At 51.5% G+C, this 18,257-nt stretch overlaps 4 protein-coding genes across 4 annotated transcripts; 1 reads left to right on the plus strand and 3 right to left on the minus strand.

Moving 5' to 3' along the window:
* The first annotated feature begins 4,205 nt into the window (after positions 1-4,205).
* LOC149475571 (histone H4) lies at positions 4,206-4,853 on the plus strand. The gene has a single exon (XM_089712554.1). It carries the CDS (start codon positions 4,274-4,276, stop codon positions 4,583-4,585), a length of 312 nt encoding a protein of 103 aa, XP_089568680.1. The 5' UTR covers positions 4,206-4,273; the 3' UTR covers positions 4,586-4,853.
* Positions 4,854-5,049: 196 nt separating this feature from the next.
* On the minus strand, positions 5,050-5,887 carry LOC149475572 (histone H3). The gene has a single exon (XM_089713198.1). It carries the CDS (start codon positions 5,777-5,779, stop codon positions 5,369-5,371), a length of 411 nt encoding a protein of 136 aa, XP_089569324.1. The 5' UTR covers positions 5,780-5,887; the 3' UTR covers positions 5,050-5,368.
* A 3,105-nt stretch (positions 5,888-8,992) lies between these two features.
* LOC149475573 (uncharacterized) lies at positions 8,993-10,537 on the minus strand. The gene has a single exon (XM_089712479.1). It carries the CDS (start codon positions 10,535-10,537, stop codon positions 8,993-8,995), a length of 1,545 nt encoding a protein of 514 aa, XP_089568605.1.
* Positions 10,538-14,132: 3,595 nt separating this feature from the next.
* LOC149475574 (histone H2B) lies at positions 14,133-14,671 on the minus strand. Its single transcript, XM_089713005.1, has one exon. The coding sequence runs from the start codon at positions 14,630-14,632 to the stop codon at positions 14,258-14,260; it is 375 nt and encodes a 124-aa protein (XP_089569131.1). The 5' UTR covers positions 14,633-14,671; the 3' UTR covers positions 14,133-14,257.
* Positions 14,672-18,257: the final 3,586 nt, after the last annotated feature.

Here is an 18,257-nt window from a genome sequence, read left to right on the forward strand (position 1 = left end):
CGGACATACGCGACGGCCGCGAGATCCCCCCCACCCCCCGCGGGAGACCAGCCGCTGCCGACAACACAGGGCGTCACCACGGCTGCCACCACAAAGAAGGACAAATACCCACCAATAGTAGTGGACGAACTACCGAATTGGGCATCCCATTTCAAGGAACTAAAGAAAGTACTAGGAAGGAACCCCAGCGCCCGCCCTTACGGGAAAGGCATAAGATTCATGCCCGAAGACGGAGATGAATTTAGATGCATTCAAAATTACTTGGGCGGGTTGAGTGATATAGCGTGGCACGCTTACACGCCACCGCAGGAACGGAGCCTGAAGGTCGCAATACGCGGCCTTCCCAGTCAGACGACTCCGGAGGAGATTATGGATGCATTTAGTGAACTGGGACACAAGGCGGAATATGCACGCCATATAAGGGCAAGGAAGGGCCGGCCCGGCTGCATATTCTTCGCAATAATAAAGCGAGAAGCTGACACCACCCCGGCTATATACAGCATCAACGAAATGCTGTGTATGCCGGGGATCAAAATAGAAGCCTGGCGAGCAAAGAAGGGGCCGGCGCAATGCCACCGGTGCCAAAAGTTTCGCCACTCCTCGCACAATTGCCACCGACCAATCAAGTGCGTAAGATGCGGGGAGGCGCACGCGGCGAAAGAGTGCAGCCGCCCTAAAGACATTCCGGCGACATGCGCAAACTGCGGAGGGCCGCACCCGGCCAACAATGCCTCCTGCCCTGTGTTCAAGCGGGAGGCAAGGAACAAGAAGGCCGGTCCCACGGCCACAACGAGACCGCCGAAGGGGAAACCCGAGGACCCCCCCGCCCCGACGACCGTAGAACCCGTCCCGCTGGGCGAACAGACGGGTGCCTCATTGATGGCCGTGGCCAACATGCCTAAAGCGGCAGCGGCGGCCACACAAGGCAAAAAGAAGAAGCCAAAGAAGAAGAAGAAGCAGACACAGCCGCCCAATGAGGAGCCAACAACCGCCCAACCGGACAGTCGAGCGGCAACAGCAGCCAAGGACGAGCAACCGCCCGAAAATACAAGAAGAATCCCACGTCAGGCGCGCCACGATCCGCCCCGGCAGAAGGAAGAGGTGGCCGTGCTGGTCAAGATCATGATTGATGTACTGAACGCCGTACTCAATGACGAGAGCCCTGTGACGGCGGTCGTCCAAGGACTGTCCAAAATTTTAGAGCTCCATAATGGATAGTCTAAGAATTCTCTACTGGAACGCTCGGGGCCTGCGGCAGAAGGCCGCGCTGCTAAAGCAGGTCCTACATGAATACAGAATCAATATCGCCCTGATTTCGGAGACCCATATGGCGGCAAGGGATAAGCTTAGGTTCCCAGGATACCACATGTACAGAGAGGACCAGGTGGACCAGGCAGGAAGAGCTTACCGTGGACTAGCCGTCCTTGTCAAGAGAACGATAATCCACCAAGTCTTAGCCCCCTACACACTGGAAGCTATAAACGCCCTGGGGATTGAGGTCGAAATCCGGGGATCGGCTACTAGGATCTTCAGCATCTACCGACCGGGAGGAGGCGCCGCAGTCATCAGAGGCGACATGGAGGCGATCTTCACTCCCCAACAGGACGTCCCCACAATAGCCATGGGAGACTGGAATGCCCAAAATATGGAATGGGGTGGACCGAATACCAACACCGCTGGCATACGACTTTCGGCCACCCTAAACCACATTGGTGCCATCATCCACAGCCCGGGTGTGCCAACACATTACCCGGACACGCATACACATATGCCGAGTACCATAGACTTCGCAGTCACCCGGGCCTTTGCTGGTGGGCTCACACAAGAGGTCCTGGAGGACAATCTGGGGTCAGACCATCACCCAGTTGTGGTAACCACCACAGCTCCCCCGACAACCATTCCACCAGCCCCCAGAAGGGGAAAAACTAACTGGGAGGCCTTCACAGAAAAGACAGCCGGTATCACAGCAGGACCAATAAGAAGTAGAGAGGACATTGACAAGTATGTCTGGGACATTACTTCGAACATTCAAGAGGCTCTGAAAAACACCTCATCTGAACCGAGCTTCCGAGACCGACAGCGACAGCCACTGCCAAGACACCTGGAAACCAGGATACAAGAGAAGCGCAGACTCAGGAAAGAATGGCAAAAAACCAGGTGCCCAACGCTCCGTAGTCGACTAAACCGACTGGACGAAGAAATGAAAGAACTGCTTAGAAAACAGAGGACAGCTGAATGGGAGGAAAAGATGGACGCAGCGGTGGACAACGATGAAGCCCTGTATGGAATATGCAAGGCACTCACGAGCGAAGCCGTCCCTACCCTACCACTGAGGACGGAGAGCGGTCTTATTTACGACCCGACACAAAGGGCGGAGCTGCTGGCTGACCACCTCGCCAGCACCTTTAGACCATTCCCAACAGTGGACAGAGCGCACGCCAGAGCGGTGGAGGTCACGCTCCAAGAAGTATTCGCCGGACCGCGCCCTCGGGAGGAAATCAAGGCGGTGTCCCCAGGGGAGCTAAAAAAGGCCATCAGAGACTTGAAGCCAAAGAAAGCGCCGGGGAATGACTCCATACCCAACCTGGCCCTAAGAAACTTGCACCGAAGAGCGGTTGCGGCGCTCTGCCGCGTATATAACGGGTGCCTTAGGCTGGGCCATGTCCCCCTGATGTGGAAGACTGCCGTTGTTGTGATGCTCCCCAAGCAGGGAAAGGACCAAACAAGGCCCGATGGGTACAGGCCCATATCTCTACTGCCCTCCATGTCCAAGGTGCTCGAACGACTGGTTTTGCGACGGTTCTCACCACACTTCACACCAAGAGAGGAGCAATTTGGGTTCCGGACAGAACACAGCACAACACTGCAACTGTCCAGAGTCATTCATTCCCTCGTAGCAGCCAAAAAACAAAAAGGAAGCGGCAGTTGCAGTGTTCTTGGACATGGAGAAGGCCTTTGACAAGGTGTGGCACGAGGGCCTCCTATTCAAGTTGAGCAAGTTAAGCTGTCCACACTACGTCCTCAACTTCATTCGGAGCTTCCTGGAGGACCGGGCTTTTCAGGTCCGCATAGGTGGTGCCTTCTCCACCACTAGGAAGATTGAAGCCGGAGTCCCACAGGGCAGCTGCCTGTCACCGCACTTGTACGCCGTGTACACGGACGATATCCCGAACAGGGCGGACTCCCAATTATCCCTGTTCGCGGACGACACGGCGTACATAGCGACATCGCTCAACCGTAACCATGCCGCTATCAAGATGCAGAAAATGCTTGACGAGCTGCCGGAGTGGCTGGACAGATGGAGGCTCCGAGTGAATCCCAAGAAGTCGCAAGCAATTTGCATGGGTTGTGCTCCAAACCCGGCAAATGTAGAGTTCCAAGAGACAAGGATCCCATGGTCAAGCAAGGCCACGTATCTGGGGGTGGAGATTGACAGGCGCCTAGCCTTTAATCACCAAGCCCTGAAAGCCGCTCGCCAGGCACAGGTCGCAGCTGTGCGACTGAGACCGATTTTCACGTCCAGCTTGCCTACCAGACTGAAGCTGAGACTCTACAATACATACGTTAAACCCAAGATCTTGTACGCCGCTCCAGTCTGGTACGGCTACATCTCACAGGCCAGCAAAAAGAAAATAAAGACGGCTCAGTCGCGCACTCTGCGAGTTATCGTCGACGCCCCCAGATACGTCCGCAACTCCACTATTGAAAGGGACTTGGGAGTGGAGCCCCTCGAAAAGATCATCAAAGAGCAAGCAAAGAAAATCTTTGAAAAAGCCGATAGATCGAACTATGAGCACCTCCAAAGCATAGCACCTTGGAGAGCCAGCGTGATTGACGCGAAACCCTACCCGCGCGACTTGGCCCGGGACGAGGGGGATGCGTCGCCACCGCACACGGTCGCTGATCCGCACTCGCTGGGCCTCCCTTAAGGGTCTCACCCGGTGGGGCGGATCGCCCGGTTCGCGGAAACGCAAACCCCGAGTCGCCGTGGGCAGGTTGCCTGGGCGGGGGACTGCGTATAGAACACCACCAGAAACAACGCACAAGCGACAATTGAACAAATAACAGCCCCACAGATGTGGGGTTAACCCAGGGACCCTCCCGTAGTGGCGGGAGGCGAGAGACACCAGAGTTGGGGGGCTTAGCCCCGGTACTCTTTCCCCTCACCAGTGATGGTGGGAGCGAAGACCCCGAAGGCGCGGAGCGCACAAGCTTTCGGGCACGCAGCGAGTAAGCAAGTAAACGAGTAGAATAACGCAAGACAGTCGGCGATATGACAGGCCGCGGTAAAGGAGGCAAGGGGCTTGGAAAAGGTGGCGCTAAGCGGCACAGGAAGGTGCTCCGTGACAACATCCAGGGTATCACGAAGCCCGCGATCCGTCGTCTCGCTCGCAGGGGTGGCGTCAAGCGTATATCCGGTTTGATATACGAAGAGACGCGCGGCGTTCTCAAGGTATTCCTCGAGAACGTGATCCGTGACGCCGTCACTTACACCGAGCACGCAAAGAGGAAGACCGTCACCGCAATGGACGTCGTGTACGCGCTGAAACGTCAGGGACGTACCCTCTACGGATTCGGCGGTTAATTGTGTTACTTCAAAGATCGTCCGTCCGTTCGTACGTACGTCAATAATTCTTCCATGCAATCGATTCGGCCTTTTAATAATTATTCTTGGTACGAATAAAGATGGGCGTACGACCACCACGGCGATGATTTTGAAACAAACAAATTAACAACAAAAAGGCCCTTTTCAGGGCCGCATACGATTCATTAATTCCACAATATTATATATTATTGTATTATGGATATGTTTCCCCACGCGCGCAAAACTACAACACTCACTATCATTTCACTTGTACTCTATTATCTCTCTATTATTATGTGTGCTAAATTTCATTGTAATCGGTTCAACACATACATACATACATACATACGTCCATCCATCAACAACTTTCGCATTTATAATATTAAATAAAACTATTTCATTAGAAGAATTTAAAGTTAATGGCTACTGAATGATTACATTACTAAAATCTAAAATTCATCAGGTAGGCAAGTTTTCTGTTTATAATAGTAATATAATAATATTAATACATTTTATCATTCTCATAACAATATTATCATTATATTATTAGATATTTCGTTGTATGTTTCCGTTACTGCACAGTGGAAAACGTTTATAGTTAGGTTAGGTACCTACTATTAAAATGAATCACGTGCGGCCCTGAAAAGGGCCTTTTTTTTTAACATTCGATGTCCGATGACGTGTCCTCTGTGCTATGTCATGTTATGTTATGTTATTTCATATTGAAACCACACACCACACGACACGACACGAGACACGAACAATGCAAACAACAAACGGATCTTAGGCGCGTTCACCACGGATACGGCGGGCCAATTGAATGTCCTTTGGCATAATGGTCACTCTCTTAGCGTGTATAGCGCACAGATTGGTGTCTTCAAATAGACCTACGAGGTACGCTTCGCTCGCCTCCTGCAGGGCCATGACGGCCGAGCTCTGGAAGCGGAGGTCGGTCTTGAAGTCCTGCGCTATCTCACGGACGAGACGTTGGAACGGCAACTTGCGGATCAGTAGCTCAGTGCTCTTCTGGTAGCGACGAATCTCACGCAGAGCAACCGTGCCGGGCCTGTAGCGATGGGGCTTCTTCACGCCACCGGTTGCGGGCGCACTCTTGCGGGCCGCTTTGGTGGCGAGCTGCTTCCTCGGCGCCTTTCCACCGGTGGACTTGCGAGCGGTCTGCTTTGTGCGAGCCATTGTGACCGGGGGGCTTGTTCGAAATTCGAATTCACTATATTTATTATAGAGAAATAAAACAACAAATACGACCGCACGGAGAAGTGGTTGCGCTTCGAATGAATACGAAAACGCTTTTTTTTTTTTTTTTTTTTTTTGTGTGGTGTCTCTCAATGTTAGCCAGAAGGGCTTCTACATTTTAACGCGGACGCGGGGGTGAACTGAAGGTTCACCCTGGTAGCGACATGCACAAGGGCGTCCCCCCTTGACGGGGACCACGAACCTCGGCTTGAGCTGTCGCTTGAGTGGAGGAGGCCAGAAGGGCCCTAATCGGACGGGCGCTCACCCGGGTGGGCGCGGGAACGCGGAACAAGGGACCTCGTCTTCGCCGGCGAAGACGGTGTACGCTTTCTGCTGTGGTGTGTGCGGTGTCGCGGTTTGTTCGACGTTGGGCTTCAATCGCCGAGTCTAGCCGTGCGTTGGCTTTGGTAATGTCGTCGTCGGAGTCGTCCAAGACGTGTCTCGGCCGCCTGCGACGACGAGTGGGATCGGGATTCGCGACGTATGCGATGGCCTTTGTCACCAATGGGTTGGGGTGGTTTTTAGCCTTGTCGAAGTAGCGCTTAGACGCTTGCTTCATCCATTGGGCTATGGTGGGGAGTTCTAGGTCCCTATGTAGGTCCACGTTACGCACGAACCAGGGCGCTCCGGTCGCCGTTCTCATGAACCGCGACTGAATCGTCTGGAGCTTGTGTATGGAGCTGGGAGCGCAATGCGCGAAAACTACACTACTATAAGTGAGGATTGGACGGACCACCGTTTTGTAAAGTGTCACCTTATGTCTAAGGGACATTTTACTGCGACTGTTTATAAGGTAATAGAGCCGGCTAAGAACATAGCTGGCTTTCTTACGGACTGCCTTAATGTGGGCTTTAAATGACATGTGTGCGTCTAGAGTGACGCCTAAGAATTTGGTGTGCTTTTGCCACGGAATGACTTGGCCATAGAGTTTGACACTATCTATGGCCTCGGGGCCGCCGCGCCTGAAGAGCACGGCGGCGCTCTTGTCGGGGTTCACAGTGATACCCCATTTGCGAAACCATTTGCCTAGTGCATCGGTCGCGGATTGTAGGAGTGGAGTTATTCTTTTGCGGTGTGGACTCGACACGTAGAGTGCCGTGTCGTCCGCGAAGAGGGATAGTTGCACTTTATCGTGCTTAGGGATGTCGCTAGTGTATAGCGCGAATAGGAGGGGCGACAAGACGGAGCCCTGAGGGACTCCGGCCTGGATGGGACGTGAAGACGAGAGCGTGCCGTCTAGTCTGTAGCGGAAGGACCGGTTAGACAAGTAGTCTCGTATGATGAACACGAGACTGTCTGGCACGCCGAGAGTGTACAGTTTGTAAATCAAACCGTTGTGCCAGACCTTGTCGAACGCCTTCGCTACGTCAAAGAAGACCGCTCCCGTTCTGTGGGGTGTGAGGCGGGTGAGGCCCGCGAGAATGTACTCCGTGATGCGGTGTACTTGGTGAGGACATGAGTGAGCTCGCCTAAAGCCGAACTGTTCGTCCGGGAGCAGCTTTTTGGCAATGACTGCGTCCCAGAGGCGTTTAGAGATGATTCTCTCATAGATTTTCCCCAGAGAGCTGAGGAGACTGATGGGACGGTAACTAGATGCCACGTTCCGGGGTTTGCCCGGTTTGTGGATCCCGATCACAATTGCTTCCTTCCACTTAGCGGGGAAGGTACAATTGGCCAGGAGACAATTAAAGGTGGCTACTAGGAGAGCGATAAGGGCGGGCGGCAGGCTTTTTAGAGCTCTATTGGGAATAGAGTCTCCGCCTGGGGACTTCCTATTGGCAAGTGACTTGATAAGTGATTTTACTTCGGTGGCCGTCGTTGGTGACAAGGGCTCGGCATCGATACGAGGGGTTTCAGTAAAACGTGCGATCTCTTGATTAACTACGTTAATGTGAGTCGAGTCGGTCATGTCGAGATTGGGGGAACATTGTTCCTCTAAACTGTCAGCTAAGCATTCGGCCTTCTCAAAATCGTCAAAAGCGGGAGGTTGGTCAGGGCGAATGAGCGGTGGCGTGGCGGCAATGCCATCAGATTTGAGAGTCCTCGCAAGCCGCCAGTAGGCAGTGTGCGAGGGAGAGAGATCGCTAAGTAAAGAGTCCCACCGCTCGTTGCGTAATTCGTGAATTCGCTCTCTTACCTCTCTCTGTAAGGAACGAAGTATTCTACGGTTTTCGTCTGTCGGTGCTCGGTCGTAGGCGCGCGTCGCCGCGTTCTTATCGCCCACCAGCCTTCGTACGTCCGGGGGCAGATCCAACCGGTGGCCGAGGCCAACGGGGACCCGCCGGGACGCGTATTCAATCTTGGATTGAATGTGGCTGGTGACCGAGGAGACCGCGTCGAGCGCCTCTACGACCGTGTCGATTTTGTCAGGTACAGACTCCAGCTCTGGCGAGTCGACGGGCTGTAAGGCCTCGTGCAACTTTCGCCAGTCTACCTTCGTCATGTACTCTACGGTGGTGCTATCGGGGGGACCCAGTTCGAACAACACGGGCCTGTGATCAGAGTCGAGCTCGTGCAACGTTTCAACGGAGCGCAACTGTAGCGTCACGTTCCGCATTACCGCCACATCGAGCACGTCCTGTCTGTGTCCCGTGTTCTTCGGAAAATGAGTCGGTTCTAAGGGGCCTACAATCGTGACGTTAAGTAGGTCAGTCAGTCGGTCTAGTCGTTTGCCATTGGCATTCTCGTAGGAGCTATTCCAGTTCCAGTGCTTGCAGTTGAGGTCGCCGGCCAGAATGACCGAGTCGCCCAGTGCAAGCAAGGCTCTGAGATCGCTCTCCAAGATTGCCTTTGACGGTGAGAGATAGACCGAGGCGATTATGACGGGTTGATGACCGGTCATAGACACCTTGATCACTGTGGCTTCTAAGTTAATTAGAGGCGGCGTGTCGATGGGCGTGCAGTGCAAGGCCCTTCTGTAATATATAAGGGTGCCGCCTAAGGGGCTGTTTACGCGGTCGTTACGCACCAACATGTAGTTGGCGATTCGCGGATTGCGGTTAAAAGGCTTAAGGAATGTCTCTTGCATTACTAGCACATCGACACGCCGTCTAGTGACAAAGTCCCTAACTAAGTTAGTCTGTTTGAGAAGGCCGTCCGCGTTAAAAGTAACTACGGAGATCGCTCTGGGTTTAATTCTAGCTGTAGTAGCCATTAGGGAGTTGTGTTGATTTTGTTTATTAACTCCCAATGGGTGAATACAGTGATCATGGCCTCATCACGGCTTTTGGCGTTTCTTAATTTCTCGGCCACTAGATTTACCTCCTCAGGGTTGAGGTTGAGGTTTTTAACATAATTCCTAATGTAGATAACGTTTGATAAGAACTCGTTAGGCGAGGCTAATTCTAGAGAGTGCACTTCAGCTGAAGGCTTCGGTGCTGCTTGTATGGCGGGAGCCGCTGAAGGCGGCGCCGCCACGCTCGGCTGGGCCTGCGTCACTAGTGACGGAGGTTTCGCCCAAGCGTTTGTTTTGGGTGGTGGAGCCGGTATAAAGGCCGGCTTTGGTTGCGGGGGTTGAGCCCCGGCGCGGGCGATCCCGCGAGGTTTGTTCGCCTTCTGGCGACCCCCAGCCCTGTGTCTGGGAGCCTTCGGGCAACCCCGGTAGTTCGCGGGGTGACCCGAAGTCTCACAGAGCACGCAGGACGGTGGATCCTCATTAGGCAAATCCTTGGACCTCGTGCAATCCTCCGTGCCGTGGTCGCCTAAACATTTGACGCAGCGAGGCCGCGAGAAACAGTTACGAGCAGAGTGCCCGTAAAGTTGACAGCGATGACACTGTCTAATATAGCTGTGGGAGTCGGGTGTTTCCACCTTAAGCCCTGAAAGTTTGCAGCAATGCCGCATTTTAAAAATGTCTTTACCCTTCGGGGTACGATCTAGGACCGCGAGGACCATGTCATATGGTGCTTTAGTGATTCTATTGTGCATGCGGAAGCACTCCTGCACAGGGAAACCTTGGTCTTTCAAGTCATTGAAGACTTGATCGGCAGAGATCTCTTTGGGGATCCCTTTTATAACGACTCTTAAAGAGCGTTCCTCCGGAAGGGGGAACGAATGACCGCCTATGTTTTGGTCTCTAAGATAGGCCGTAAAAACCCTATGGTGGGTTGACGTAAGCAATTGGACACGTATATTGTCCTTAGTAGGGCGAGCTTTGAAGGAGATTCCTTCACTATCTAAAAAGGCTGAGATCTTCAGCCACGCGGACTTATCCCTCACATAGACGGGGGGAGGGGAGGGCGGTTTACGCGTCGCGGCGTTGCCCGCGGTCGGGCCTTCGGGTGCCTGAGGGGCGGATGCCTGAGGGGCGGGGGGCGCACGGCTAGATTCGGCGCGCGCGGAATCGCGAACGGTCGCGTTCCGTTTGGCGGGCGGAGCAGCATTTTTTAGTTTGCGTCTCTTTTTATTTGTGACGGTTTCGAAGCCGTCTGACGAATTTGAGGACTCCGCCTCCGAAGCTATCGACTCTGGAGCGCTCTCGCACTCCATAACGGTCGGGGCTTCGAACCCCGCTTCGACTGCCACTGGGGACAGCGGTGGGGACTCAGGAGAGTCCCTTAACGGTTGCGCAACGGGCGCGGCAAGTTTTTGAGCCCCGGCGGCGCTGTGTGCTTTAAATGCATCCAGCACCTCCGGGTTCTCCCTGACTAAGAAAGCCATAAAGGCTTTTATATCTAGGTCCTCCAACGAATCGGACATCCTAACGGTTTTTATTTTTCCTACTCGTCGTCCTAGCGGCCCTCCCCGCTTCCGGGCGGGGGGGGGGTTGTGTGCCTACACGTATGTATGTGAGTGTGGTGTGTTTGGTGCGTCCCGCTGGTGATAGCGGGGTGAGGTTGTCACTACCTAACAGTTCGCAGGGGTCTTGGAGTGACCCCCTGCGAAAGCGTGACGTGGACCCGTCAGGAGTAGTTCTCGGCCGAGTCCGGGCGCTAGCGAGCAGTTGGAGTACCTGCCCGCCGTGGCAGTGCCTACTAAGAGGACCCCGGACTCACAGTCACCGAAAAGCTCCCGAAGCGGTGAGGCTGTACGCCGTTTATACAAACGTGCGGTATCTGCGCCCCACAGATACTTCCACCGGATGGTGTTAATTTCTCCGAAGCCCGTTTGACACCGTTAGGTGGGCAACGGAGAAACCGCGACTGGCGCGTCGAGAAACAAGAAAGTTAGTTGTACGCTGCGAGTGCAGCTGCGGTTGCACCGCGACTGACCAGGTAGTAAACTACCTGAGCAGGCGGGGTGGGACCGGTCGCTTATCGGTCGCTATTGTTCACAACAAAGGCGCGGGTCACTTCCCGGAATTTGCCTTTCGGCGAATCTCAGGTAGCGGTCCCCCGTCTCTACGGAGAACAATAGACGGCAGGTAGGGCGCTCTTGCTAAGCACGAGTGCTCAGCTCGAGTGCCAAACCCGGAATGTACGAAAACGCGTACGACGCCGTTTTTATAAACACATTAGGTACACTCGTCTCCGTTTCGTTATTCATCGTAGTCGAGTGCGAGAGAGACATCGATAAGTAACCGTTCGCGCGGTGTGTATGTCGAGAAAAGAGAGATAAAATAATAATAATCAAAGTTTTGTGTTGGATTTGCACGATTCCTGATGCAAAATTAACTACTCGAACTCGAAAACAAAAAAAAAAAAAAAACGATCTTCAATGTGCAATGTGCAATCTGCACTGTCATAATATTGTCAATGTCATACACAGCCCATGTCATAATATTGTTATGTTCGTCATTATGGTATGGTCGTACTTACTGGATCTATTCATTAAATTTACATGTACCTTATCCAAAATGGATGGAAATTATTCTACTCTTTTATTTTACTTCATACATACTCTACATAGGTGCAAAGTTTCATAAAAATGCGTTCAAAAATAAAATATGTCTTGGTTATTGCTTGATTACAAGATTAAAGAATTATTATTTTCTACTTTTTAGTGGTAAGTATCTAACTTGAAAGCGTGTTTTTTAGTTTTTCAAACTATATTTATTTTACTTCATACTCTACATAGGTATTTTCGTATAGCAAAACAAAACAGCACTAAAAAAAAAAAAAATACCAACAAATACATAATACGTTCATAATATACCTAACTAGAAATTCGCCGCGGCCTCGTTCGGTTGCAAATTTTATGAACATTTAAAAATTATATCTATTAAAATAAACCGCATCAAAATCCGTTGCGCCGTTTTTGAGATCTCGAGTAATCTTCAACTTGATTATTCCATAAGAAAGGAAAATTTCTATAATATAGGTTTGGTTAGGAGAGGTTAGGTTAGGTTAGGAAAATTTTTCTCAGTCCGGAAAATTTCCATACGCCAGGAAAATTTCTATACGTCAGGAAAATTTATATAAGCCAGGAAAATTTCTATACGTCAGGAAAAATTTCTATAAGGTGGAAAAGGTTAGGTTAGGTTAGGTTAGGTTAGGTTAGGTTAGGTTAGGTTAGGTTACGTTACGTTAGGTTACGTTAGGTTAGGTTAGGTTAGGTTAGGTTGGGTTAGGTTAGGTTAGGTTAGGTTAGGTTAGGTTAGGTTAGGTTAGGTTAGGTTAGGTTAGGAGAGGTTAGGTTAGGTTAGGTTAGGTTAGGTTAGGTTAGGTTAGGTTAGGTTAGGTTAGGTTAGGTTAGGTTAGGTTAGGAGAGGTTAGGTTAGGTTAGGTTAGGTTAGGTTAGGTTACGTTAGGTTAGGTTAGGTTAGGTTAGGTTAGGTTAGGTTAGGTTACGTTACGTTAGGTTACGTTAGGTTACGTTACGTTAGGTTACGTTACGTTAGGTTACGTTAGGTTACGTTACGTTAGGTTACGTTAGGTTACGTTACGTTAGGTTACGTTAGGTTAGGTTAGGTTGGGTTAGGTTAGGTTAGGTTAGGTTAGGTTAGGTTAGGTTAGGTTAGGTTAGGTTATGTTACGTTAGGTTACGTTAGGTTAGGTTAGGTTAGGTTAGGTTACGTTAGGTTAGGTTAGGTTAGGTTAGGAAAATTTTTCTCAGTCCGGAAAATTTCCATACGCCAGGAAAATTTCTATACGTCCGGAAAAATACTACTGAACCGATTACAATGAAATTTAGCACACATATAGAAGGTAACTTGGATTAACACATAGGGTAGGTTTTATCCCGGAATTCCCGCGGGAACGGGAACTATGCGGGTTTTCCTTTGAAAACGCGGGCGAAGCCGCGGGCGGAAATCTAGTACAAAATATTAATTTACCAAAACTATTGCAAAACACAAAACTATATAAATATAACAGAAAATCGGTTTGAATGTATGTCCGTGTGTGCTATATTCCCTATATAAATTTGTATAATTAAAACTAGAGAATCGATTTTGATGCGGTTTATTTCAATAGATAGGCTGCATCTCGAGGAAGCTTTTAGTATATATAATTTGTTACGTTCTGAACAATGCAGGCACAGCCGCGGGCGATAACTAATCAATCTACCATTTATTTGTTAAACAGTTATTAAAAAAAAATAACTTCAAATTAACTGTACAAGTTTAATTATTTCTCCATTAAATAATTAATTAATATTAATTTTTTGTTGTATATCAATTAAATTTACGTTTTGACATAAGGCTGAGGTAAAATAACAGTACAGACTACAGTCGAATTGGGAATCATCAAGGAGGATTTTATTTAATATCTTAACTTAATTAAAGATATGAAACCTTATTTGTGTTAAACTTTTTTATTTTTTTAAATTGACACCAATAAATCAAACTGACGATGTCTGTCAAAATAAATATAATATTGATTCAAAGATAGTACATGAAATCGCATTGCGTTGTTATATTAATATATAAGTAATAAAATGGTTGTGAGTGAAAAAAAATTATGTAACATGTATAAAAATATCGAGCCAAATCATGATGGTATATAATTTATTATGAATTTGTTTTTAGGATAACCGCAAAAATGTGCAATATTATAAAGAGGAAAACTTTGTTTGTTAATGAATAGGCTCATCATCAAAACTACTGGACCGATTTTGATGAAATTTGGCACAGACAATCTTTAGACGCTGAGAAAGAACATACATAGGCTACTTTTTATTATTGCGAAATAATATGTACCTACCACGGGCGAAGCCCTAGTTTGTAAATAAAATAAAATAAATCATACCCACAAAATATGACCAACGTTAATAATTATTGTTGAACGTATAATTCGAAATTCGAATTTCAAAATTACTTACAAATTTAGGTTTTTTTTTTCTCACTGCTGTTGTTCGTGTTGGAGAAACGTATTTTTGGCGTGTACACACACACACAATTCATTCATGAAATATATTGTGGCCCTGAAAAGGGCCGTTGTTGTTTTGATAGTATATAATAATAATAAACACAAAACGCGAGCGAGCGGGCGTTCGATAAGTCGAACACGCCACGCCGTTGTCCCGACGACCGCTCACCGCTCACTTGGAGCTCGTGTACTTAGTGACAGCCTTTGTGCCCTCGCTGACCGCGTGCTTGGCGAGCTCGCCGGGCAGAAGCAGCCGCACGGAGGTTTGCACCTCTCGCGACGTGATGGTCGACCGCTTGTTGTAGTGAGCGAGCCGGGACGCCTCCGCGGCGATGCGCTCGAAAATGTCGTTCACGAACGAGTTCATGATGGACATGGCCTTCGAGGAGATACCGGTGTCGGGGTGGACCTGCTTGAGCACCTTGTAAATGTAAATGGCGTAGCTCTCCTTCCTCTTGTGCTTCTTCTTTTTCTTGTCAGACTTCGAGATGTTCTTCTGCGCTTTGCCGGACTTCTTGGCGGCCTTTCCACTCGTTTTTGGCGGCATGTTTGTTTGTTGTAGTATTAGTTCAAACAATTGAAACTGTTGTACTGTACAAAAACGAAGGCTGACTGACTAGGATCTTCGCACACGCAGCCTCCGCGAGGAGGCTGCGTGGGGAACATTGTTCGGGGCGGGAAGCCCCCTGCAATGGGTATATAACGCCGCCCGTCAACACGGGCGGGAATTTGGGGGGGCGTGAAAAGCCCTTATTTTTTGGAATTTGATTCCGCGTCGCACGAATCAATCGACCTCTTTCTTTTACGAGCCCGGCCATGAGTTGTGTCATGACCGGGGACGGAGGGGGACTGGGGCGAGGCGACACGAGTGGGCGGGGTAGGAGGCGCCAATTGCGCGTGGGAGTATAGGTGGGGGAGTGGGCTGGGTACTTGTGTACCGACAGACGGGATTTGTATTGGTGTAGGCGTAGGGGTAGTGGGCGGCGCGGCTGGGCGCGCCGGGGCAGTAGAGTACGGGACTTGCGGGGGCGGGGGAGTGATGGAGTGCACTATAAGTGCATGCAGGAAGGTATGGAGGGATGGTGCGTTATGCACCGGAGTGTGAGGGAGCGCACGGAGTGCGTGGGCGGAAGGTGGCGCTGGAGGCGCGGGTGTATGTAACGGAGCCGTCATTGCAGCTAGCAATTCCGGAGGATAGGAGGGCGTTGTATACGCCGCGGGAGGGGGGGGTGATAACAAGTCGCGCGGAAAAGGACGGCGCGACTCGGGAGGGGCGCGCATCGGTGCAATCTCTCGGAGATGGGAGTGAGAGGATGCATCCGCGCGCGCAAACATATTCTGGGATAGGCGTAGGATGAAATCGTCAAGTGTTTCCACACCGAGATCGCTGCGTATCCGCTCGTTCCTCACGCACCACGGCGCGCCAGCGATAGTGCGTAATGCGAGTGACTGCCGCGCGCGCATTTTGCGGCGCAGGCTTTCACCCACAAAAGCATACCAGGCGGGCGCGGCGTACGTAAGGAGCGGCCTTAGGTAAATCTTATACAGACTTACCTTTATACGCAGCGGGAGTTCGGATGACAACACCGGACGAAGTATTGCGTGGGCGGATTTACACTTATTGATTATCTGCTTCACGTGGCTGTTAAAGCGAAGCCGGCGATCAATAGTGATGCCCAGGTAGGTGACAGTGCTGGACCAAGGGATTTGCTCACCAGCCAGAGTGAGATGGGTGGAGGGGGTCCAACCGCCGAATATAATCGCCTGCGTCTTTCTAGCGTTCGCGGTAATCCGCCAGCGCTCAAAATACGCAGGCAATTCGTCCAACCAACGCTGCGCCTTTATCACCGCATTCGATGTCCACATCGATGCGGCGACAAAGGCTACATCGTCGGCGTACAATGCGACGATTTGGTTGGAGGGTTGCGCGGGGGAGGGGAAATCGTCTGTGTAGGCAGAGTATAGCGCGGGCGATAAACAGCTGCCCTGCGGGACACCCGCCTGCACAGCGTGGTCTTGTGAAATGGCGGGGGACACGGATACGTGAAAGGAACGATTCGTGAGGAAGGAGTGCAATATCCTCACGAGCCGTGCGGGGCACTGGGTGGCGGTAAGGATCTTATATATAAGACCCTCATGCCAGACGCGGTCGAAAGCCTTTTCGATGTCCAACAGTACTGCAGCCGCTCTCTCATTCTTGTTCAAAGCGGAGCTAAGGTGGTGCAATACTCTTGTCACCTGAAGGGTGGTACTATGTGCCTCGCGAAAGCCGAATTGCTCAGCGCGAGGCGACACGTACGGGCGCAGCATCGGCAACAGCAATGACTCGAATACTTTGGAGACTGTGCTCAACAGAGTAATGGGTCGATAGCTGCTCGGTAAGGAAGCATTCTTTCCTGGTTTGGGGATCATTATTACGCGTCCGGTCTTCCACACTGAAGGGAAATGACCGGAGCGTAATATACCGTTAAACAGCCGCGACAGAGCCGCGACTGTTTTACGGGGGAGGTGGCGCAGGGATTCATTCGTCACGCCGTCCGCGCCGGGCGCTTTGCGCAACTTTGTACGCGAAATCGCACGGCGGACGGCGGACGGGGACGTGAAGAATGCTTCCTCAGCGAGTGGCATCGGTGAATTTAGAAAACTCGTTAGGTATTCGTTCACTGCCGTTGCGTGGGCGGCGTTCGACGGCGTCAGGGGGTTCGGCTGAAAAACTTGTGCCAGGTGTTCGGCAAACAAGTCAGCGCGACCCTGAGGGCTATATACATAAGTACCTGCGGAGTCGGTGAGTGGGCGCGCGGGGGCGGTTGAGGATTTGAACCTGCGACAGAGTCGATGAAGCGACGGCCAGTCCTCGGCGGCCTGTTCGAGCGACCGGTGCCAGCCCTCGCTTTTGTGCTCCTCAAGCGCCTTGCTAACCTGTTCTCGCAAACGAACAAGTTGCCGCTTGAGGGTCGGGCAGCGAGTTCGCTGCCATTGCCGTCGCAGAGCTCGCTTCCTCTGGATAAGGTTTTTGAGGTAACCAGGAAGAGGGGGGAGACGGGAGGTGGACGGTTTGTGTGTCGTGGCTCGGACGAGGGCGGTTTGTAGTGTATCTTGCAAATCATTCGCAAACATCTCCACATCCGCGGCGCTTGTAACCGCGCGTGCGGGGGTGGAGCGCTCAAGCGTGCTTGCGAATAACTTCCAATTTACACATCGGAGGGAGCGGGATGGGGCGATTGCCGGACTGTCTGCAGCGAACTCGGCCAATACCGGCAGATGGTCTGAGTCGAGTTCGTCCACAATGACAGTTTGCGTTATCGACTGGCGGACCACATTGTGGATCGAAAAGTCGATAATATCCGCGCGGTGGGAGTCATTATCGGGATAGTGAGTGGGTTCAGGAGGGCCCTCTATCACGATATTGTTATAATCAATAAGGTTATAGAGGGCGTTGCCGTTGTGGCAGTTGAAGCGAGACAGCCAGTGCGTATGCTTGCTATTCCAGTCACCCGCAGCGAACGTCGGCACGTCCGAGGCGAAAAGTCGTTTCACCTCGTTCGTGTCGACACTCCCCGCAGGCGGTCTGTATATAGCATACATACGTATTCTGCCACATGGAAGTTCCGCTTCAACGCCAAGCGCGGAAAATGACTGGGATGTGAAGGCAGGGAGGGGGGTGTGGGGAATGGACCGACGGATTAGGATCGCAAGCCCGCGGTATCGCCTGCCAGTAGGCGATACCTCGTCCCTGCGATAAACTACATACCCGGACGCGCTCAGCTTCGACGAGGGCCCCAGCTGCGTCTCGTTGATTAGCGCTACATCGACGTTTTGCTCCCGCATTATGTGGCGGAGCAGAGGCTTCTTGTGCGCCGGCACCATAGTGCGGGCGTTCCAGTACAGCAGCCTGAGCGCTACTGCTGCAGGAGGCTGAGGAGGCCCTGCATGACGATGGGTACGGGGTCCGTCCCCTCCTCTAAGGCGCTCAGGACACTCTGGAGTACTAGCGACGCCGCTCGGATCACCGCTCGTTTCGCGGGATCGGCAGGCGTCGCTAGTGGGCGCTGTGGTGCCGACGTTGAGGTCGTCGGCTGTGTTCGGCTGTGCTCGGGAGCCGAAGTTGTACTCGGCTCCGTTCGGGGGCGCTCGGCTGTTGTCGGCATTGCACGACGTTGCGCCGGCGGAAT

Source organism: Colias philodice, chromosome 29 (assembly GCF_061535455.1).
Source record: "Colias philodice isolate Cphi_HAF_F1 chromosome 29, ilColPhil1 Martin Lab GWU primary, whole genome shotgun sequence".
Taxonomy (NCBI): Eukaryota; Metazoa; Arthropoda; class Insecta; order Lepidoptera; family Pieridae; genus Colias; species Colias philodice.

What these genes read in the sequence shown, in the direction of transcription:
- LOC149475573 (XM_089712479.1), bottom strand. Translation starts at nt 10,537, where the DNA reads ATGTCCGATTCGTTGGAGGACCTAGATATAAAAGCCTTTATGGCTTTC.
- LOC149475571 (XM_089712554.1), top strand. Translation starts at nt 4,274, where the DNA reads ATGACAGGCCGCGGTAAAGGAGGCAAGGGGCTTGGAAAAGGTGGCGCT.
- LOC149475574 (XM_089713005.1), bottom strand. Translation starts at nt 14,632, where the DNA reads ATGCCGCCAAAAACGAGTGGAAAGGCCGCCAAGAAGTCCGGCAAAGCG.
- LOC149475572 (XM_089713198.1), bottom strand. Translation starts at nt 5,779, where the DNA reads ATGGCTCGCACAAAGCAGACCGCTCGCAAGTCCACCGGTGGAAAGGCG.